We start from the raw sequence: 24,542 nt of genomic DNA on the forward strand, positions 1-24,542 counted from the left end.
AGGAATCATTAACAACTAATTACTATAAAGCACTTGATGAGTTGAGTTATTATTCAGTTAAAGGCGGTATGGACGATTTTTCGGCGATTTGAGAACGCAGGCGGAAGTGCGCATGCCACTCCCCCGTGCGGACCGATACAACACACACGTGCGTTTGTTTATTAGCACAACGGAGCGCATCGCATCGCTCGTCTCTCGTAGATTTCTGTCCACTTCTGTGTCAGCTCGAACTGTCTTTCTCCGTCTTCATTTTGCCCCGTACACTCAGGGAACTATATTATGATAGATCCATGCGCTTAGGCACGCGGAAACGTGGGGACGAGCCTGACGCGGCTGCAGGTGAGCGATAGGTGCGTTTTATGATTGATACGTGGCAGGACAAATGATTTATCCACGCCACGAGGAAATATGATAAAAGATTTGCTGAAAAAAATCGTCCATACCACCTTTAAGAATTGGAACATTAAAAACATTTTGTATAAAAAATGAATCTTTCAATTAATTCAGAATGTATCTTTCTTCTGGGTTGGGGTTTGGGTTGCCCAGCATTCTGAATTAATTTGGATTTTTTTTTATTTGTATGGGTACAACCCTTTCAGGCAACACAATAGCAACACAATAGCATCGCCGTGGAGACAATGTATTACATTAGTATTACATACTGCTCATTTAAGCTACGCAAATGTCCTCTTATTCATTTAATTATGGTTAGAGGTGCATTCCATGTGGATTTGCAACACTTTTGTACCTAAGTATTCTTGTTGACTTAATTGTTTTACCTAATACCTAACTTATCTCAGCTCATTTATGAAAGTCCAATTAAATATGATCTGAATGACAGACGTTGTAGTGGGGTTTTCTTTGGACAGTGCTCTCAGGGCGGAGAATTTATATGTGAATATTTAGTTCATTTACCACTTGTTTGTGTAGCGAAGGCAGACTACACCTGAGGATAGAACTGACAACCTCCTCCCTCAGAGGAGTGTAAAAGCTGCGAAATATTCATAGCGCTATTGGACCAAGGGATTTCAGAAAATGAGGGGCAGCGTTTGTTTGAGTTTACACTGTTTTATTTGAACAGAGAAACAGTGTTTGGTGAATATCAACAGTATCATTAAATGTTATAAGTAATAGAAGTGTTGAACGATTTCACATGTTTTTAAATGAGATCTTTGTTTCCTCATTATAATGAAGCTAGTCCCTGCCCTTGTTACTTATAGACAAAGCTTTTTGTCGTCCAAATGCATGCATTTGTCAGCAGAATGTCCAAGACCAAAGGGCTTATTAGCTGCAGTTTTGGTACAGCCTCTTGCAGAAAATGGCCATGGGTGAGTTAACGGTGTAGAATACAGGAAGAGCATTTGCAATTCCCTAAGTCATATTGTTGTATAAAAAAACGCCTAAAATATATACTGCCATGTTATTTAATATTATTTTAAAACATATCTTTTATCTGCACCTTGAGTTTCCTTGGATTTCCATTTATGCTAAATTATTTTTTTTCCCACGACTGTTTAAAGGAAACATCTATATTTTTAAAGCCTTATGTTTGACCTAAAACACTGGTGGTTTAATGGAGAAATGACCACTTTAACCCTGAAAGCATATAAATACTATTAACTTTAACTGTTAACTTTGAACCTAATCAGTGAGTAAAGCTCTGCACATCTAATGGATTAGCTGCTAATCCAATAAATAGATTGGCCATGTTTTGTAGTTACATTTACCTGTACTTTTATCTTGTCTTTTCTGAACAGGGTCTATTACTAGCTTACAGACTCTAGTTTTTTGCCTAATGAACAAACTCAACCCTGTTGTATCTGTCTGGACATGGACACAAAGTAAACCTGTCCTGACAAGTCATTTAATGCTGCTGTTTCATCTATGTTGAAATAGACTTCCCTTTTCCTTCTTAGTAAAACTTTGGCTTATTGTTTAGAGCAGGCATGTCCAAACTAGGGCCCGGGGGCCAAATGCGGCCCTCAGACCAATTTTTGTTGGCCCTCCAGCTTCCTGCTATGTCGGCCCAAACAACAAAAAGTAGTATTTTTTACTGTGAAATTGGGAAAATTCAGGCATATTGATTTTATACAAACCTAATATAAATGTTCTAGGTCTAATTAAAGGTGGAGGCTCATCACAATTACGTCAAATGCAAAATTTCTAATGATTCACTTTGTCATTCAACAAATTCGACATTGTCAAGTTGTTTGTGGCCCTCTGCCCGTTTAAGTTTCAAAATGTGGCCCTTGGTGAAAAAAGTTTGGACATCCCTGTCCTGGTTTAGAGGTTCTTCCAGAACTGATTGCCCACAGGAAGGTTCTAAACTCCAGGCATTTGCTAGCCCTGGAGTGTCTTTGATAAAAGAAATGTTGTGTTTCTCTTATTATTTTGTGCTGAGGAGGAAAAACGAGCTCTTTGTGCATGTTAAAAACCTATGTGCTTCAAAGCCCCTCAGGACACAAAGGGCTCTTTTAGCAAATGGATGGCAACAGCTGCAGTCGGAGGCTGTTTGTAATGTGCACGCTGCAGATGTGGCTCTCCAGGCCTGACACAGATCTGTGAGGCTGAGCGCGAGGCCTCACATATCACTTATGCAGGCACAGGGAGAACATGCAAACTGTGACCACTCTTCCAACCCTCTTGAGGTTGTCATAATTTTATCAAGAAAAACAAACATTGAGGTGGCTGTTTCTATAGACACTCTAAAATGTGTAAACTAAAACATTTTTAATTCCAATGTAGGCAAAGGTTAAATGGAACATGTGATTTATACAGAAGCTCATTGTATTCATAAAAATATATATATATACATCTCGAATATATATATATATATATATATATATATATATATATATATATATATATATATATATATATATATATATATATATATATATATATATATTTGTTATGAATACAAGGAGCTTCCGTAGATTTAAATATTAAGGTGGTTTTGCAGGGTGAAAACCACTCAGATACTTGTGATATCAGAGCCTGGGTCAAAAAACATTTTCTACTGTATTTTACATTTAAAAGTTGGTAACGATTGACACATAAATACTTAGAACGTAGAGATATTCTACAAATATATTAAATACTTTACCACACATTATACTTTTTGTGGAGCTGAATACAATTTTGAGGCTAAAAAACAGTATTGTTCCCAATTCTCCTAATATACGGTAGATAAGCAAACACACTGATATTTCCACACTGGAAATTCTAAACCGCAGCTATTTTTGTTATAAAGGATTCATTATCATTTTGATCTGATGTCAGTTAATCATAATAAATACAAATACATATACCGTATTTTCCGGACTATAAGTCTTTTAATCTAATCTTTTTTTCACAGTATTGGCCGGGGTGCGACTTATACTTATATTTACACTTATATATTTATACTTATACTCCGGAGCAACTTATATGTGATATTATTTGTTATTTTCACACTTGCAGCCGCATTTCATACTCCAGTGCAACTTATATATCTTTTTTATTCTCTATTATGCATTTTTTGGCTGGTGTGTATATATATATATATATATATATATATATATATTTTAAACTTATTTCTTCTCTTGTAAGTAACATGGGTGATTTAGCAATAACTAATAACTAGAAAACATGGAGTGTTGACCTGTAGGTTAAATATTGAACATTTAATCCAACAGCTCAGTAAACAAAGGCTTTTGAATTGCTTCTTTCACACTGAGTATTGTAATTGTTGGATTCCAAACGTAACACTGACTTGTCAGTGGTGGACTGTGGCTTTGTCTTCAGATGGATCTAAGACACTCACTGTGCTCTGAACATTTGACCAACGTGAGCAACAAAACACTCAAATTAGTTCTTTGTTCCCTTAAAAAATGCTACCGATGTATTAAGGATTTGAAAACAAATCGATGCAAGTGGGAACACTGTGCTGCTCACAAAAAGAAGACATGCAGCCAGTTTAAAATCGTTGGGATGCTGTGAAAACTACACTGCAGGTGTTAAAAATGGATGTTTTACAATTTCATGGAAAATCATATCTTTAAGAGTATTTTGAGTGTACCACATTACTTTTGCCCTTTACAAAGTATATTAAAACAGAGATTATATTCTTGATTCTGTATGATTAATAAAAGTGTAGTTCTTCTGACATGGGCTATGTTTAACTTAAAGTTGAGGAACCAGATTTTCAAACTGTGAATGGAGGAAGCAGGTATTTGAATCTAACGTGTCCATAGCCCCAAGAACCCTTGTATTACGTTTTTCAAATGTCAAAGTGAAGCTGGGGTGGACCACCCAAGCACGACCAATCAGAGCGCTGCTTTTGGCTCTTACTTCCTGGTTAACAAGAAATAAAATACGTTATTATTATTGCAGACATGCACAGTGGTCTCATGTTGTCACCAAGTGTTACTTTTATAATAAACTTTGGGGAAAAACAGAGAATTCATTCATTTAAAAAAAACCTCAGGTATACTGGCTAATTGTATTATATGTATATAATATGTAACACTTTATGAATCACCCAATGACTGACCGGGACAACACATTTGACTATTGAACTCATTTAATGTTGAAAACAAATACAATTACTTCACTGAATCATCACAATTGAACAAGAGATTTTTTGTAACACCCTCAGAAATATACATTCACATGGCTGCATACACAATTCTCTCTTTTTCTTTTTCTGTCATTGTCATTACATGGACAAACTGTATGCAAAACCCTCTGCCTGACAGTGAAGTCCCTATGGGCATTTTGAAACTGTATTTTGGGGTACGACTTTGGAAAGAAGCTATGAATCATCTCCAGTCTATAGCCATTGATGAGTCATTTTTGCAGTCAAAATAGGTATATTTTACATAAAGTGGGCTCTACGTCTCTAAATAAATCCCAACTATGATTTCAACCATATGTACAATATTTACAGTGGAATGTCCAACAAATACAAAAAAGTAGAAGATGGAATGAAGTTACAGTGAAATCCATGGTTAAACAATGACTAAATATACAACTCAAATCAGATTTTTTTTGTTTCCTTTCTCCACTTTGTCTGAGAATGTGGCGGTGACTAAAAAAACATATACCGTACTTGTGCTTTCAAAATTGGCCAGATTGAAATCTCGTTTGAAAGGATTTTACAGTTTGTGCTTCAATATGTCAGATATGGTTAAGACAGAAGTTCTTGTAAGACTATACAGCATTACTGCATTGAGAAAGAAATAATACACAGTGTGGCCCTTTTCTGTGAATGAAAGCAACAGCCAATCACATTTGCTAATGTCTTTTGGTGTTATAGGCACTGAATACAAGAATAAACCAAATCAAATATGATCAAAAGTAAACTGAGCTGCAGCTATTTTGTGTGTTTTTTTATTTTTTTATTTTAAACATAATTGTAGAAACAAAAACCTGAAATAAAATGGTACGTTTTTGTTTTAGCCACAGCAAAATAAAAGTGGCACCCATACAATGAATTGGTGTCATTACTGAATGCTACAATTATGTTTGGATTAAAAACAAACATTTAGCGGACATTGGAAAATAATAGCTAGCGGTCTAAAAATCAACATTCCCCTTTTCATGAAATGTGTAGATACAACTCTCATTGTCCTTTCTGTACAACAGAAAAGTAACTGTACACTAGAACGAACATGACAGTGCTAGTGCTGAGCATCCCCGTGTGGGCTTGTAGTTTGAGGCTCATGATTAACATGCTCACCTATTTACAGAGTAGACAAGCATGTTCTAGAAAACTCTTGAGCAGGATGTGTCCGGCTTCAGCAATATATTTATATCTGAATGAATGGGTTTATTTATATGGAGGTCTGTATTGAAAATGTCATATTGTTACTGGGGAGTGTGCACCCACAGTCTGTTAATACTGACAGTGTGGACATTGTTGCCAGTTTGAATGCACTGAATCCAAACCAAAAAAAACAACAACGACCCAGCAACATATGCACTTCCACTCCCACACAAAATCATGCATAAAATAAGGCTTAATACAGTATTTATATTTTTCAGAGCCAGATAGGTGCTTATGGACATCTACAGGCTTTTGCATTGTTTTATGTCTCACTCTGAGCCTCTGTGTTTATTTTAAATGGATTTTCTGGGAAGGAAACAGGACATTATCGGCTCGTCTTAAGCCTCCACTGGTTTTGGGGCGACTGACAAAGCAAGATGACTAATGCCTCTGGACAGGCGCGCGGGGTTATTGTTGAAGGATCCATGTTGAAAGACGACAATCCACCAATAAATCTTAAAAATGAGTTACAAATAATAAAGACGAAACAAAACAAAAGCAGCAGGTGACGTTAAAATCCAGCAAAGTCACCAACATTGATTTCCCTTTACCTAATAAACAATAGTAGCATCTTTCTCGTCTCGTGAGTCCGTGTGGTCTCTTCGTGAAACTGCAGTTTTCTTAAGACAGCACTGAGGACATGATCCACTTTGATAGACATTGTTGTGAATGGGCACAGAATGTGAAAGTGTTAAGACATTTGAACATAATTAGAAAACGTTTTACCTTTGTCATTTGAGTCCCGTTGCACTGAAAAGTATACAGTCCATTCTCATCCATCCAAGAGCCTGAAATAAAGGCCATTGTGATGCAAGTACTGCCCGCATCAGTAGATTGACCCTTAACATGTAACGGTGTAATGAAATACATTGGGGGAAAAATAGCAGTGCTTGTAATTGCAATAGAAAAGTCTGTAACACCATGGTTCAGGGGAAAGTCACACAGGTGCTTTTGAATGTTTTTTTTTTCTCTTTTCTGAAACATTTGACCACAATATTACAAACACTAAAAACCCACTTTAGTTTCAGACATCTAACTTTCAATTCCCAAGGTAAAAATCATACAAAAAGACATAAAAAAATAACAATATAAAGCAATAAACAATGGAAATACAAAATCAAACAATTGTACTGTACTTTATATCCAGTGTAGGACTTTCACAATGTGCTCAGCGAAAATGTTCAACCTGCAGTCTCTTTCTTTTTACACATTTAATACATCTAAAACATGAAAAATGCACAAAAATAACACCAGTTTTGACCAATGAATAAATCCCCTCTGTAAAGTCCGGCTCTGCTTGTCCTCACAGTGGACTATTCCCCTGATGGTTCTGATACCAATGATGTGATAATAGCATCTAAGAGACACATATCTACTGGAGTCCAATGGTGCGTGGGAGTTTTGGGGTGTACTGACATTTGGGTGGGGGTCAGGTGACGGGGGGGTGCACAGTGGAACGCGGGTGGGTGCAGTGGGCAACGGGATGGGTGACTGTTTGGTTTTGAATGTGGCATGCCCCTACACGTACCACTCTTTCTTAGAGATAACTGAGCCGTCGGTTTGGGAAATCATATCGTCGGCGAGCTCCGGTTCAGCGTCGTATTGGAAAGCCAGAGTCCGCTCGTCGTAATCCCGCGACTCGCCCTCGTCCACCGTGAAATAGGGCCTCTTCAAGTCCTCGCCGTCCGCATCGAAGTCGCTGCCGGTGACGCCGATCTGTGCCGATTTTTTCTCATCATCCGAATCGTCGGGATACTGCAGGTTCTTGGGCATGGGAGGGTGCGCCGGTAACCCACCTGCCTTGGAGTAACCGTTACCAAAGACATGCTTTTTGGTGCTGTAGTCGCCCTTGAAGGTCCTCTGGCGCCGGCGCAGGAACACGAAGAGCAGAATGGCGGCAATACCCAGCAGGGCAACTCCCCCCACGGCGCCCCCGATGGCCGCCCCGGGGTTGTGCGGGTCATGCCTGGTGTCGGCGTTGTCGAACGGGCCGTTAGGGTATTCTGGGTAGGAAAAGACAAGATGGGAGGGAGTGTGTCAGTGCTCTGTGGGAGGAGGAAGTGCATTGTGCAGACGGGTGCAGACAGTTTTAGGGAAATATGAAGTAAGGGACACAAGGAAGGAAAGAAGAAGGGAAAAGGACGGACCCAGGCCCTTCGACAGCCCACCCACAGCTCACGAGAACTGTGCAGGGACTGCACTGCATGCAATGTCACATGGAAAAAAAGTATTATACAGGCAGCACAGAGTAGACGTTACAGAGAATGTCAGCATGCATGAGATCAAAGGTTTTCAGTGCAGCGTTAAAGTTCAGTACGTAAAGGAAAACGCACAAGTGTCATATAGAACATACAATAATACATAATACATTGCATTGTACTGAAGAAAAAATGTCAAGCGTGTGCATTATCAGTAAATGAAATGTTTGGACAGCACAGCAGCCAAGCACTCACAACAGCAAAGACGCATTAAGAAAGCAGACAGAAAAAGACCATCAGGTAACAAGAAAACGATTGAAACAAGCCTGAAAATAAATGTTATCGATCAATAAACAGCCAGAAAAAAACTGCTGTAAAAACATTGCATCAGTAAACACTGCACGCTCTATTGTTTTTTTTTAAATAAACCAGAAGTTGCCATAAACCATCTTCTACACTGCAAATATTACAAATTGGAGGAAAAACAAATGCGTTCGTCTACAGTCCCCTGCTTGGTTACCACAAAACAAAGCACTAAAAAGCCACGTCTGTCTGCACTTAAAATAAAGAAGCGTTAGAGGCTCCAGTGAACACAGGCAGACAGAAGGGATACTTGTTGGAGACACAATCAAAACCCGGAGGCGCTCAGGTACTGCTTGTTCAAACTGGCACGGTACAGGTACATCTAACTACCGCAGCAAACACTGGGTTGTTAACAAAAAGACGGAGGCACACAAACAGAAAAAAAACCTCCTCTGTGTCGCATGGAGAGGATAGTGACGCTGCAGAGAGGCACATGCTGCCACTTTTGGGAACAAAGACAATAGAGTGTTCAATGATGAGAGAGAGAGAGAGCTAAAAATATGAAGAATAGAGTGTCTTGGTGGCACAAATGTTTGCAGCTCGATTACACAGTCTCTTCTGAACTGGCTAATGTAGGTTTTGGTGGTGGTCAAAGGAAAGAGGGAGCAAGGCACACGTTTGCAGCCTGGAGTCCATCATTCTGCGCCAGGGCAGCTGTGGCAAGTTGATGGGTGTCTTAGTCGACCAACACCTTTTATTTTATTCTATTTAGGTGATGAGGATTTCTATGGGACAGCAGCAAAAAGGAGAAGAATGAGAATACTCTATATTTGAGAGTGAATCATTTCGTGTAATCTTTTAAACACACAGTTTCGTAGTTCTTCTCTGTATAAATAGCTGTTTTTGCCGCTGTAGTCCCCTGAGTGCCGTTTGTGTCAGATACAAAGAGATACTTATTAGTTTCGAGAGGGTGGGGTATAGTCTTAGTCCAGTGCAGCCCACCACGTATGGGGATTGACAATGGAAAGCAAATTGCATTATTCACAAAAAGACAACAGACACACAAACTATGCAAAATGATTCTACAATCTAACAGCAATACAATGCCTTAGGCCACTCTCAAAATAACTTGGCTTGTTAGCATTCCTTCTAAAATGGCCACTACTGATTATCATTATCTTTCTTAGACATTTAGCCATCATGAGCTACAATTTGCGATGTTCTGTGGCTACGCTAATTCGTCCATATAAAATGCATTTAGCCTTTTCTTTCGCCAGCTTTGAAACATGAAATCCAAGAATAGCTAGAGATACCGTTGCCAGTCTCTTCACACAAAGCAACAAAAGGGCCAATTTCTCACGCAGGCAGAGGTGTTCGTGGAGGGCGATACACGGTTAGATCCGATGCATTACACTCAATTAGAGCAGGTATTTAGGGGCAAAGATAAGTCTCCGAACAGAGATTTGCCGCAGATGTAAAGCGATGGAGAAGCAAAGAGAAGTCAGCCTCCTCCCCGCGTAATGATAATGGCACATCGTCAGGCCAAACGAGAGCCCGCTTCTGCCAGGCCCCCGCTCGACCCGACACCCCTCATCTCTCTGGGCATGCACTCAAATTCAAGATCAGGTTTTAATCGGGCCTCCTATAACGGGATTATTCCGACACCGGTCTTCATTACACACATGGATATTAGAGCAGGGCCAGGTCGCACGTCCCCATGGAAGTCCTCATGCTTCCACCGCCAATACAAATGCTATATATGGCCATTCTGGTCATGCATTTTCAGTAATAAATGTAAAATGGCGGATACAATGTCTGGAAGAGTCTATCAGAGTGTGGCCGAGGTTGAATTGACTGAGTGGGAAATGTCATTGTCTCATCCTTGTTCTATATTCCCTGTACTGTCGCTATCTAATAAAGACAAAATGCCCCCCCAAAAAGTATTACAATGTCTTATGCCTATTATGGTCCACTACTGAATCCTCTTTATTACATCTTATCAACCAGAAAGATCCAAATTAATTTTATTCTGCCTTGCTAATAACCAAGACATGCTGCCAGCAAAGCACCAGTTTGTCTCTTAAACCGTGCAGCAGCAGCAGTGGTGAGACAGGAACGTATTGGCATGTTAATGATCTATTGTGACTCGATGAGGCGTGTTATAAAACATATTTATAGACAGTGTGTGTGTGTAACAAGGCAAATGTAATAGTGTTGTGAGATGATGGTAGCGTTTCACACTTCCAATACTAAAGAAAAAGCTCATACTCAAAAAGGATTTCAACAACATAAACATAACATGAACACACTTTTTTAGATAATAGTGTCTAACTTTGAACACTAAATAATAAAGTTCTAAAATTATTCATGAAATGTAAATATGTTCACGTTTATGTGATTCAGAATTCAGAATTTAGGTGATGTTCAATTGAGCACTGAGTTTCAATGGTCTAGTTTTAGTGACGATAAGTAAAGAGCCTTTAAATGCTCCATCATCAGAATGTGCAACATTTCCGAATGGGGGCAAAATGAAGTACATAATATATTTTAAATGCTAACATAAAATATCTAATCTCTATTAATGGAAACACTGTAAAATACAAATAGCATTAAACCAGGCCCTAACATTGAGTGGTTTTCATTTGCCAAAACCATCTTGATTTTTATATTTTGAGATGAATCTAAAGGTCTCCATTTCAATCACATTATGTATGTAATGTATGTAGAATTTAGAATGTATTTTAAAGGGTCTAATTGTTCATTTTTGTTTTCACTTTTTACAACACTAAGCTTTGACATGTAATATTGGACTAATATATCTTTTTTGTCAATCTGTAAGAAATACACACTGTGCTAACATAACCAAATCTTTGTTGAATGAATCCTTCTAAACTAATACATCGCTAACACAAATAGTGCATGTCAGTGTGCTGAGCAGGATGGAAGTGTATCGAGCAGTGTCTGGAGGAGCTGACCGCTGTGCATCCAGGTGGTCTTGACCTTTCTCGTAAAAACATTAGCTTAAGCTGCTAAAAGCCCCGACGCCAGACTGTAAAAGGTGACAAGAGTTTTCCTTCAAAGCTGATCTTCATCACCCGCATTTCAATAAAAGGATCAGGTGACACTGCCCTTTGTAAACTCATATTCAAAGAACGGCTGCTCAAATGAATGGAAATTTGCAACTGTCTACGACGTGCAGACATGAAAGCCGTAGTAAACAGACAGGTATTTTTGTGGGCTCTCGGCGTGGCAGCTCGAGCGCTAAACAGCCACTCCACATAAATGAGGCTTTCTGGGAGTTTAAAAGGGCGACGTTTAATTAGCAGTTTAATTAGTAAGCGCCAACGGACGGAAGCAATGAGTCTCTTTGAAATGTAGTTGAGGAAAGGCCTGAAACTACTGGTCCAAAATATTATAATTTCTCATCAGAGCAACAGGGCAACAAGCTTCTTATTTGGGAACAAAAGAGATGTGTTGGCTCAGAGGCAAGCTTGTTCTCACCGTGTTATCCTCTACTATTTGAGCTTATCCCTCCGCAAGGTCACAACATCACCTCAAACTCAGCACAGTGGCCTCGTGATCACAGGATGAATGCTTGGGAAAAGGTTGTTTTCTAAAGCTGGGTTGCAGTGCAATTTTTTGAAAAAGAAGACAACAAAACATGGGAAATAGACTAGTTTCCCCCTAGTACCTTTCAAAAGAGAGTCGTGTGAGAAATGTTTTCTTCAAATATTGAAAATGGGACTGTTAAAATTGGTTATCGGTTGTAAGCTATAAAGCACCTTGGTATCTTGAAAAATATAACATGAATAAATGCTGACAACTGGGCTGCAAGATGTATCGCAATCGAAATTATTCAGCAAACATATTTTCCTTTGCAAACCACAAAATATCCTGTCCTGTAAAATAAAACTGCTAACTGTGTAGTTTAGACCTGTACAAACATGTTCTGCAACACTGTACATGGGATTCTTGGATAAGTTTAGCAGTTCAAATTTCAGTCTCTCAAATGTTAATGCTCTGACTTCTATTACTAAACATAAATCACAAATCAAATTGTAATTGCAATACTATTCACTATAGATATGAACCTTGCACTGCACATACACAAATCTAAAATACAAAAATCTAAATACACACTTGAAATATGCTAAAACAGCCAATTGCGGTTCAAATGTTGAAAGTTTGAAGGGATCTTTTTCTTTTACTTCATGCCACCAAACACGTTGCTAGAACCGCATCTTATATATAGCCTATGTATGCAATTTATGTAAATTAGCATACACAACACACAGTTACGGTTTGCAGTAATCATGTTATGGAATATTAATAAAAGTGCATTGAAACATTGCCAGTGTTTGACAGGAGTGTGGGAGGGTGGAGGCGTTTGAACCAGCGGCAAACCAGTGCTACCGGCAACACCTGCCAAGACACAGATAAAGAAGACCTCAAAGCAGCTCACAACAAGCTCTCACTGTTCCAGCAACACAACTACTGCCTATTAACACCAGAAATATGCAGATAGTGAACTAACCTTGAGTTTCTTAAGCCCTACTGTAACCATTGAGATTAATCGTCACCAAAATGTACCTTGACTTGGCTATAATTCAATCCAAAGGGCATGACAGATTTATACAGGTAATGAAAAAACATGAAATACTGTAGGGCCTTTAAATGCTGCCACCAGGAGTTGCATTAATCATACCATTTTGAACACGCAACGTCTGATTTGATCTGGTGTGTATGATTTATCACCGGCAAAGCATTTTAAAAATACGCTTCCTTTCACACGTCGTTTATTAAAATAGAAGATATGGAAATCAACCGCAAACATCTAACGCCATTTTATGCATGTAACTTGGGCTTTTTGATCAGTCGTACCTGCGTCTATAACTGTTTATAACAATATTTAAACATCTGTAGACATGTACTTTTTGTGGTGATTGAATTTGAAGATAAGGATTTAAATTGTGTTCATTGTAAACCTCAATATTCATCTAAAAATACTCAATATTAGAAACAGATCCACTGATTTCCGGTCTGCCCATCATTTTATAGTGGTATTTCATCAAAACAATCATTTTTATTATGGTCAGGACACAGTTATAGTCATAAAGTCGAATTTCCATAACAAATCTCTTTTAATGTCCATTGATAATACCTAACCAAATAACGAATAAAACGTTCTGAATTTCCCCATTGCTTGAATGACATTTTGAATTGCAGCCACTGCCTATTAAATTTAAAATCTCCTTTCTTTCTCAAGCCGACATCACTGAGTCATTTGTTTAAAAAAAAAAAAAAAAAAAAAGTAGACGTGAGGAGGAACAAAAAATAAACAACATAACTCAAAAAATCCTGACATCTTGTTGTGTAAATGGCATCTTGTCAGTGGCAGATTGCGGCTTTGGAAAACAACATACAGCTACAATCTGAAGGGCGGTTTGTCTTTCTACTACAGAAGGAGACAGCCAACAGGAAAGGGGGATCAAAAAGGAGTGTTTGAAGATAGAGAGCGCCCTACGTGAGCACCAGCAACTGTTTCACAAGCACATCCTGCGGGTTAGAGTTTCTGGGTGCGCTCCGCGCTTGTCCGTACATGAAAGGAAAACAGGTACTGGCATTCCTGAGTCTTAGCGCAATCGCTCGGACAAGATGTTATGACAGGCTGGGATCATACGGGAGGATTTGAAAAAAAGCCTCTGGAGCGGGGAGTGGTGTTAATTTGACTAAATGAGGGGCTGACAAGACAATATGAAAGAAAATTAAAAGGTTGGGTCCGGAGCACGGACGGGTGGCAGCAGGAAGAAAAGAGAGATGAAGAGGGCCCTTTTAGAGAGGTGGAGAGTGACACGAGCAAATAAAGAGCAGAGTAATGAGTGAGAGAGGAGCAGGACAATTGGGAGAGAAGCGCTCATTCAGTGATAGCAAAGATCTTCATTTACCACCCTGTCTGAAGCCGCCGCTGCGAACAGACGTGCGGCGAGGGGAGTGGAGGAGACATTTTGGTATCATTTCCTTCCATTCAAGAATAAAATACTAATGCAAGATGTAAGACAACTGGTGCTCATGGTAGTTTATCAAGCAGTAGAGTTGCCACCTGGACTTTAAAACATTTAAGGACCCGTTTTGACGAGGTTAGAATATGCTTAAAACAACAGGCCCCATAAAGGATGTTATAATGGTGTTTTCTCATAATGTTTTGATTCATGCATGCACTGAATAATCCTGTATTGTCCTGCTTTTGAGGCTACAGTGTTCAGAAAATTCTGTTTTCACCTAACACCTATCCTGGCGACTTCCCAACACTAACTTAAAGGACAGATATACACTGCATTATTTGTACTGTTATTAGCTTTAAAACATGCCCTTTACCTTTAGTTTGGTATCTCATGTTTTAGAACTAAAAACGTTTTTATAATAAATACATTACATTTGGATTTCTGCAGTTTCTCACGGGACTAGCTGAGTTTTGGTGCCATCTACAGGCAGCGGGATTAGACGGGAGACAAGATTAGACAAGTATGGCGATGATTTATGGACTTGGATCAAGGAAACGTCTGTTATAGGAGATTCAGAACAAAATGTTTTCGACAGTCAGACGGAAGAGGATTTTCTAAACAGGATTCATCAAACTAGTGTGAATGAAGCTACAGTAAATGCATCTGCAAGTATGTTTTTGATGAGGGAACAAGGTTAGAACATAGTTACAAGCGCAAAAAAGTCAATTTGGTACAATATGTGTCCTTTAATAAAAAGTTTAGACCCGACACATACATAAATACACGTAAGGTTTAGGGTCGTAAGGTCTGATCAAGTATTCCAGACACACCGTTTGTTCAAATTCTCACACAATTTTCCCCCCGGTAGAGGTCATATTTTAATGCTTGATCATTGTATTTGCGCCATTTCCTGGATGTTATATAATTTGTCCCAGTTTCTATTACTTTTGGCAGGGTATTTTAAGCTATCCTGCAGTCAGATGGTAAATCATATTCCCTTCACTATAAATGGATAAGATTTGCTTGTGGGAATTACACTGGCAGAAAGTCACTGCTGACATCACTGCTGGGGTAATGTAGTGACCTATTTATGGATACGGGCTGCATCAACAAGGATGGTTTGGCGTATGGACATGTGGCACATCATCAGTTATGGCTCAAATGTAGGAGAGCATTAGAGGACAGAGGGGACAGAAACATGATCAATCAGATTGTACAAGAAATGCCACATGTTCTGCTGGTAAACAATTATTAATATATATATATACTTGATGAAAAGTTGTAATGGATTAGCTTTATATATTTTTTAAATTGTACACACATTTGAAAGATTTGACAGACATATATAATGGCTAAAAATGACAAATTGTTGTTCGCTTAATAACATAACATTTTAAAACATATATATATATCTTGCTGATGATATTTATTGATCTATTGCAATCCATCAGAAATGTGCTAAAATATGTCTCTAAATGTGAAGTGTAAAAATATCACATTGCACGATATTTAAAATTAAATAGCAATTTATTAGACTTTTATTGTTAAACTGATTATTTGGCAACCCTTTTAATAGTCTTATTGTATATCATAATATAGTCATTATTCAAATCTAGCCTATATCAAAACAACAATCGCATTTCATCCACACATATTATCTCCCACCTCGATGTCCTCCATAATCTTACACTCTCAACTACAGCAGATAATCCCTTTTTCTACAACTTCATGCATCTCTTAAGTGCCCGAGAGCCACACATCCTCGCATTGTAAGAGTAAGTTATTGGGTCAGCAAATCCGCAGCCTGAGACTCTCTCCATGTTACTGTGCGCTAAGCCCTGATCGGGCATGTTTGTTTACCACATGACCCCAATCACCCCCAGCCACTCCCTCTCTCCATTTTTTGTTATGGGCTTGTTATTATTTTGAAGCACCGCGGGTAATGAATGAATCACCCCCGCCATCGCCGAGACAGCAACAACGGCAGCGGCGGCGGCGGCTCTGGAGCCAGTGGTCAGACCTTGGGACAGAATCTGACCTACTTCATCAGCGAACGACGTGACCGATCCAATGACAATGGAGGGGGCGGGGCTTGAGCAAGGATCCTCTCAGAACAGTGGGCCAATCGCGGCTCCGTCTGCCCGCGCGCATCACTCCTTCTCTCTTTCCCCCCGTCTGCTTGCATATTCTCGGGAGAGGCCAGAACAGCAAGCCATGCAGAAACAAATGTTAAGATAAATCACCGCGCGAGCTGCTCTCACATGCACTCCCCCGGTGACATTTCCATTTCACTCCTGCAGCCAGTGCATCCTTCTTTTCTCTCCCTCCAAAAAACATCTCAGCATCTGTCCTCCATTTTAAGCGAGACGATCTGCATGTTTCAATCTCTTTGTCCTTTGGCACTGACTCGACTTAGAAGTGAAAGTTTATTGGGCTGCCTATGGTGTTCACTGTTCACTTATTTAGATTTGCCTTTGGTTTCAGATAATAGATTCACATAAACCAATTGAGCGTGTACAAAAACCTGGAATCGTCTTAACTGTCCACTTCTTCAATAATCTGGACTGTTAACAGTGCTGAGGTTCAAGTATGAGCATGAAACTCCTGCGCACACGACCTGACAGCTCTGCATTGATCATCCAGCCGGAGGTGGGCGATAAATCATACTTTTAATGTTGTTTTGAAGATATGCAAAATTTGATTAATGAGTACATACTTGCACTTAAAATCAAAATGTTAAAAAAGGTTATGGTGTAAACTTTCAAATATGGCCATAAGGTAATTGCACTTTTATGATATTATTACATACATTTCACATTTGTTTGATAATCAAACTTAAACTAATACATGTTTTAACACATTTCTGATTTACATAATGAATTTTGATTTTTGAGCTCTTCAACTATATTAATAATGCCCACCCTCATATCGGCGCATACATGTTCACTTCTGTGTTTACTTCTTTCAACCAAGTAGCAAAAATCAACTACATTATGCCTGATTGTTTTGGTGTTGATACATTAATGATTGTAAATTATACTATTATGAATTGTAACCAATAGTAGTACTGTTAAATTACTGTTCAATTATAAGCAGTATTGATGCGAGTAATATTGCTAAATCCTTTGCTGTACCTCAAAACAGTGTATTGCTCACAGTGACATTTCCAAGTAATTCCTCTGGCCAATATAGATTTCTTCTGAACAAGAAATAAAATAAAACAGAATAGAACCCTCTATCCACCATTTTATGCAAAGTGATCTGCATGCAACCATCTCTGCCCCCTTTGGCTCAGAGCAGACAGCAGCAGCTTTATGGGCCGCCCTGTGGCGTGCAGGCGAGGGGGAGCGCTTCATGCTAACTTCTCATTTGGATAATGAGCTGTGATCTTGGCAGGATCCGAGTGGCGCTTAGTCCCTCTCGAATTTTCTATCTCGCATTGTAGCTGGGATCATAAAGTTTAGCGGGAAAAGACTGATGACACTGGCAGCACCGTTCGACCTGGCTGACAACATGTAAGAACGTAATGATATACGCCGTATACACGTGTGGCCTTTGCATCTATGAATAATGCATGTGTTATAGCAGAAGGATCGAGAGTGACGCGGCAATGACAAGCGCAGACAAACAAATTTCACATCGCTAGAGGAGTCTTTGCACAGCTGACATCATCACGCAACTTGTCTCTGTCAGAAAATAAAGAAGATGAAAACGGTAGTATGCACGGCTCAGATGTCAGCGACGCTCTGATGGTTGTTTTATTCAACAAGGCCATTATTAAAGGTCTGTGAGGCTCACTCTCTTTCTGCACTGTCTACGTCTGAGTAATACGACTGGAAATCCCAGTGTTTTTCAGAATGATTACGGTATTCTGTGTTTTTGTCTGCATTTGTGTGGCTTTTGGTAATTTTCTCAGGGAGCAGCACATTTATTCAAATCCGAGTGCCTTTGGCTATAAGTTGGATTGTATAATAGTCAATGTTAAACTGGAAATGTCACGGTAAATAAGAAAATCAACTCCCACCATCCAAAGATTTACATGGATGATTTGATCTAAATTAGCCCTGGCGAATGGATTTGAGAGTCAGTTTTGTATCGTTTGGTGTAGTATCAGAAATTAGAAATACAGTATGTCATCACGGCCACAATCAAGCCACAAAGTTACCAGCAAAAGCTCTTGTCAATAACATGGTTTTGTGCTACTACTCCTAACAAAAATCTCTCATAAAAGCAGATTTTTGTTAATAACGTGTAACACAAACAGAGAGAACAGGTGCAGGCCTCATTCAGCTGCATTCTGTACCTCTCAAATCTACCGGCCCCGCTGGAAAGTGCTGACAATAGCAGGTGTGTCCACTCGGGCCGCTGCCACTAAATCTCAAGCGCCATCAAACGCTCTCATTACTTCGTGAAGAGCTGTAAAACAACACAAGAGAGACCCGGACGATACAGCAGTGACAGTACAGGTTTTTAATGCGCTAAGTTTTATATATACACTGCCAAAAAATAACTAAATATTCATCTTTCTGAGCATTTTAGGTCAAGTTGTCTTTTTATAAATCCCAAACTTAACGTGAAAAGGGGAAGGTAACATTTTTGTACGTACACTTGCTTTATAAATACACAAACTTGATCTGTAACTTGGCCTGGTGCTTGTGATAATTATGACATACGTTTGATGCCATAATGTGGAGCACTAATCTCCAAACAGGTTCCACCAGAGAAGTTACATTTTTTAGTGGATTGCACCGGCTTTGTTGTTTAATTAAGGAACCATTACAAGACGTACGAGATATAAATATATGAAGTATCACTGTAGAGAGAGAGAATCAACTAATTATGCAGAAAAGTCGTAATTATCAACACTTTTTGATGGTTTGAGGTACTTAGAACGATGATCCTTCCAGACAAACAAATCAAAATCTGAGCTATTTCCCTTAGTCACTTTGGTTTTAGTTTTTTTCCATTGGACTAGACAGTTTTAGTAATGCATTTTAAATGTTCTTACATCCACAGCGAGCTAAGAAAGGTCAAGACAGGCTGTTCCTGCTTTTTAAACGCACTTTCAAAGCACATTTTACTGCGATAATCATCCAGCTCTCCTCAAGTGTTAAAGCTACTGCCCTGGATCAGCTCAACATTGCTTATAATCCTAACCTTGCCAAAACCTGACACAATTTATCTATTATTATCAAGCCAGGAATTATGCACATGCTTGGTCTAACAAAGACGTGTTGTTCGCTGTTGTGTGAGTCAAGGTTAAAAACTTGAATGCCAGTTTATCGGATTATTCAGAAGAGTAAACAAAAGGAACTTCCGCACGAAAATCCTCCCCTTTCTTTTCGTCAGTAGTGATAATGCTATAATTGTAAGGTTATCTCAACACAAAAGGTCATTCACCAAGTCTTTGAACGCTGTGGGAAGAAGAGTGAGGCGCTGACACTGATTTGTTTACAACGGTTGATGGGAAAATGCTGCTTATCAAAAAGAAAGGCCCAGTTTGTTCTCTGGAGTGAGGGAGGATCTTGAGGTCTGACCACATCATTTAGGGCTCTTCCCGCGGTTTCAATAGTTCCACCAACTTCAATGGTTTTCTTTTTTGATAACCACAGGCTGAAGTGTAACATTGAAGAAAGTTTTTTAATGCATCTTTGTAATTAGCTGATTAATAAGATCTGACAACTTGTTGACTGACTCTCAGGAGATTTCTGAAGTCAATGAGGAGAAGCTATTATATATGGCTCATCTCTGTGGCTATAGATTTAACCTCCTCCTCCTCTGTGTTTGAGGATTGATTAAAACAGGAGAGGTTCATTAGATTGTGACAGTGTAGCTGAGAACATATGTCCTGGTGGAGCCAGAGCTCAGAGTTGCACACAGTCTGTGGCGTCTCAGCCGAGAGCAGATCCTCAAACTAATTGAAACAAGGTGCTCCGTGGCCCCTCAGTCTGCTGAGTCGACACTTATGCGGCTCCAACAAATGTGTCCATTAAAACATACAGACAAGGACGATTTAATTGTACTTTAGCTTCTCAGTTGTGTTTGGGGTGTTTCCAAGAGAGAAAGAAGCATTTCTGAGATATAAAGTGTAAAATTGTATTTTATGAGGTAAGGCTTTTAATACTACAGTGCAGCTTTGCAGTTGCTCATTCAAGTGTCGAAGGAAAAGTGCTGGTAGAGTCCGTATTCACAGAGTTCACTGCATTTGATACAGGCCAATGCATTAGTCCCAGCAGCTAACATGGCTGCTATGACCACTCATGGGTTTTGCTTTATTATGAGCAGTTTGTGGAGCCATTGCACTACATTTTACAAACTGAGCACATGTTTTACTTGCACAGGTGACCTGCACAGTGCACTCTCCTGAGCACTACTGTTCTGAGCACAAATGAGCGCTCTTAGCTCTATGAGCTGTTGAACAAATCTAGTTGCAGCTGCTGCTTCCTACCCCTCTGCGGAGAACACTTATCAGGAGCTGGGAGGTGACTGCTGCAGCCTTGAACCTCTGCCAGCAGTGAGCTTGCTCACCTGCCACTTGTGCAGCCGGCCTGATTCAGGCTGGGGACACACAAAGATGCTCTTTGAAGTTAATGAAGCATTAGCATTCTCCATCTCCAACGCCAGGTCATTATGGACAGCCAGTGTCAGGAAGCAACAAATGGTTTCAAAGAATGAGCCGGAAATATCTAGTCCACTGTAACCATATTGTGTTAGTGTCAAACTAATCAATATAAAAAACAAACCGCTCTATTCTACATTTTGCATTCAATTCCATGTAAGATCAGTACGATGCAGTGTAATGTTACAGCCATATTATGGGATACATAATGTATTCATTGCCCTTAAAGTCCTAATAAAATCATAAAGTGGATTACCATATATATATATATATATATATATATATATATATATATATATATATATATATGTACCAACGTTTACCGAATAGACCAAGAAAGAGAGAACTTGAGCACACAACAGTCTAGCTTCTTTACTTTGTAAGTCCTCTAATATTTCTCTCAGCACATACTTAACCCTCCTCTGGACCCACTACTTTTCACATTACTAATGATGACATCATATCCCACAAAGGCTCTTTGTCCTATAGAGTTACATGGCGGAAGAAGGAAAAAACAAGAAGCTAAGCTTTGGCTATGGATGATAGTGTAAAGGCACAGCTGTTGGGTTCACACAGCAGAGCTGTGCTAGAGACACAACATGAGTCAACATGCAAAAGCAATGCAAGTTAGAACACCCCCGCTTCCCAGAAACCAGAAGCAACAGGAAGAAAGACCAAGCAAAACTGACAGTGTCCCAACTCCACGCAGCAGCTCCCTGTACACTGATCTCCACAAACGTCCATGAAGAATGTGAGATCGTACAGGACCATGAATATTAAATGGACCAATAAGATTTTTTTTTTTTTTTACCCAGATTGAGCACAGTGTTTGTTAGTGCCAAATATTCAGTGGAAGATTAGGCAACTTGATCAGTTTTGTTCAGCATTTGGTTTTCCCAAGAAGTAAAAGAAAGGACAAAGCAAAAGAAACTGAGGCTGTTTTGAAATGTGAGTGTGATGCAAGCAAACAATTATCAATACAGTTTCTTCACCACAAAGCCACTGTTTTAAAGGAACTGATCATAAACATATAGTCCTCACACAGACCTGGACGCTTTACCCTGTAGCAGGTCTGAAGAGCACTACATGTTCTAACCTTGATGTTATAATTAAGGCATTACAGTACATATATTTTGATACTATTCTCTAAAGTTTTAATTTTGTACATCCTTGTAGTTGCTCTGTGTTGTTTTTCCATTAGAATGTGGCAGATTGTGAGAAGCTTACTGTATTGATATAAGTTATGTTGGATAGACTCAGAGATTAGTCCAGAATAAGCAGCGTTTACCTGTAATGTTGACCTCCACGCTGCCAGTGCGAGTCCCGATGCCGTTGGTGGCGTCGCACACGTAGGTTCCAGCGAGGTCATAGGTCACAGAGCCCTTGAAAAACAGCGTGTTGTTTTTGATTTCCACGTTGCTGGGAATGGATCCGTTTAGACTGAGAAAAGAAAAGGAGAGGAAATCGTTAATTGTAAGATTGTTCTAGTGCAACAAAATGTCCCTCAAGAGCTCAAGTGTGTTTGATGTTAAAGATGTTCTGCCCGTTTCCATGGAGAGGCTTTGCTTGTATGACTCAACTTCAACTTTTCTCAAATCAAGGGTGTTTTCATTGCTCACAGATACATTTCTCCATAGATCTGACCTGTAACTTGATCTGGGGGAGGAGATAAATGTAAAGTAAGTAAATGCCAGAGAGAAAAGCAGGTGACAAACTACCAGAAAAGTTAAGCACTGCACCTTTAAGTACCATTTAAGATACAAATAGAATGCATTTTGTTTAGTTTCCAAAAAAACGTATATTTGAAAGCCCAATTTGATATAAAACTGCTTTTGATATTAAGTGCTGACTATAATATTAACAGACACAGGAGTCTAAGGAGACAAAATAATAGAAATGTCAAGATTATCAACTTAATAATAATAATACTTGTCATTATTTAGGTCACAATATATATAAAAATAATACAATCATGACTATTTTAGAAGTTATGTAATTTCTATTCAATTCAATATATATTCTATTTACTTTTATATTTGGCTGTAACATTAACTTTCTCATTCAGAAGGCTTGATTTTTATAAAGATTTTCACACAAAGATAAGATTAATACTGATGCATTTCAATGAGGGAAAATTGTGTCAAAAATTGGGATGTTTCTTCTCACAATACTGTAATTGATATCATGACGTCTCTAATAGGAATATCGTATATCCACATTCAGAGAGTCCAAACAAACATTCACTTTTGGGATCTAAAAGCGTTGAGGACGGGAGGCGATGCTTAAGACGCCATAAGCAAAAACAGTCGGTAGAAATACATACTCAGGGGCAAAACAAAGCTGGCTGGCTGAGTGTGCGTGTGTGTGGGGAGCGACAAGACAAATACCAGAAATATTTGACAGCGAGATATTTCAGCCATCATCCATCAAGTCCAAACAAAATTATGAAGACAGGGAATCCCAGCAGGTCCAAACAGGTAAGGACATAACCTCCCTTTTCAGAATTTAAAACATCTCCGGAGCGAGCTAAAGGGAGTGCGCCGCAAACAGCTACCTACCCACAATGCACATGACTGAACTCCGAACTCAAGGGAGATGTCAAAAAAAAAGGCAGCTGATCAAGCGCGAATGTAGCGAGGAGGAGAGCAGCGTGTTCCTCCAGCCTGAGGTGTTTGTCTTCATGGTTGGGCTACTTCCTGCTGTATTCAAACTGCCACCCGCCCTTTGATCCGGTCAGCAAACTCAGAGGTCATGGATCAAGCGCACACAAAACCTTGGTTCGACTATCTGGACACCTTTTATGGCGCCTGCGGGCTGATGGGGGCGTCACATTTCACCTCAATTAGCTGTTTTCTGTCGGTTTCTCGTTCCTTCAATGAGATCCAGTGGGTGATTTTGAAGCAGCTACAATTGGTTAAAATTATGAGCAGTTGTGACTCAAAATCCAAATGGACATGATTTAAAAAGAACAGAAAAAAAGGGTTATTTTTCACAGGACAAATAGTTCAAGATGGCACACGCTCAATATAGTAATTATAGGCAATATTTTATAAGTGCTTGACCCTAAAAGCTATTAACAAACATATTTCTGTGGATGGTGCAAAAACCCTCCCTTTTTTCTCTTACTAAAGCAATTTGTGAGAATAATTTAGTTGATGAGAGAAAATTGCGCACTTAATTGTACTATAATAAAGCTATTAAGATTGGATATGGCTTCGTTGAAAATTGAATTACGAAGCTAAACTTTTAACAACACTGTAAAAATGAAGGTGTTATTTAACAAAGTAAAAACAACCATACCAATGTTTAAGGTGCACTATGTAACTGTCCCTGAATAATCCTCAATAAGGTTTTAAACATATTTAGCTGCATTCATAATTAAATTGTATTATTGTTAAAGAAAAACACATACTAATAAAATACATACTAATACAGATCTGGGGTCTCATTTATAAAGCGTATGTGCGTACAAAATGGGGTCCAAATGTGACTTACGTGATGTTCCAATTTAAGTTTGGATTTTATAAAAAGACAATGTCACAATGTCAGTCTTTTCCAATGAAGGAGTTTTCAGAGATGAGGCAGAAGGTGATCTGTGCTCAGAGAGAAGG

The 24,542-nt window shown here is 39.1% G+C and overlaps 1 protein-coding gene across 11 annotated transcripts in view; it reads right to left on the reverse strand.

Moving 5' to 3' along the window:
• nectin1b (nectin cell adhesion molecule 1b) overlaps positions 1 to 24,542 on the reverse strand; it is a 165,120-nt gene that overhangs the window by 65,982 nt on the left and 74,596 nt on the right. For 10 of the 11 annotated variants that reach the window (XM_072453010.1, XM_072453013.1, XM_072453005.1 and 7 more), the window contains exon 5: positions 22,220 to 22,371. In XM_072453010.1, coding sequence (XP_072309111.1) covers positions 22,220 to 22,371 — 152 coding nt within the window. Of the gene's footprint in view, positions 1 to 4,546; positions 7,813 to 22,219; positions 22,372 to 24,542 lie in introns of those variants that run through there. The other variant, XM_072453011.1, reaches the window with a different exon arrangement.

Source organism: Eucyclogobius newberryi, unplaced genomic scaffold (assembly GCF_026437365.1).
Source record: "Eucyclogobius newberryi isolate DKJ021-1_F unplaced genomic scaffold, fEucNew1.0.hap1 SCAF_10, whole genome shotgun sequence".
NCBI classification, from domain to species: Eukaryota; Metazoa; Chordata; class Actinopteri; order Gobiiformes; family Gobiidae; genus Eucyclogobius; species Eucyclogobius newberryi.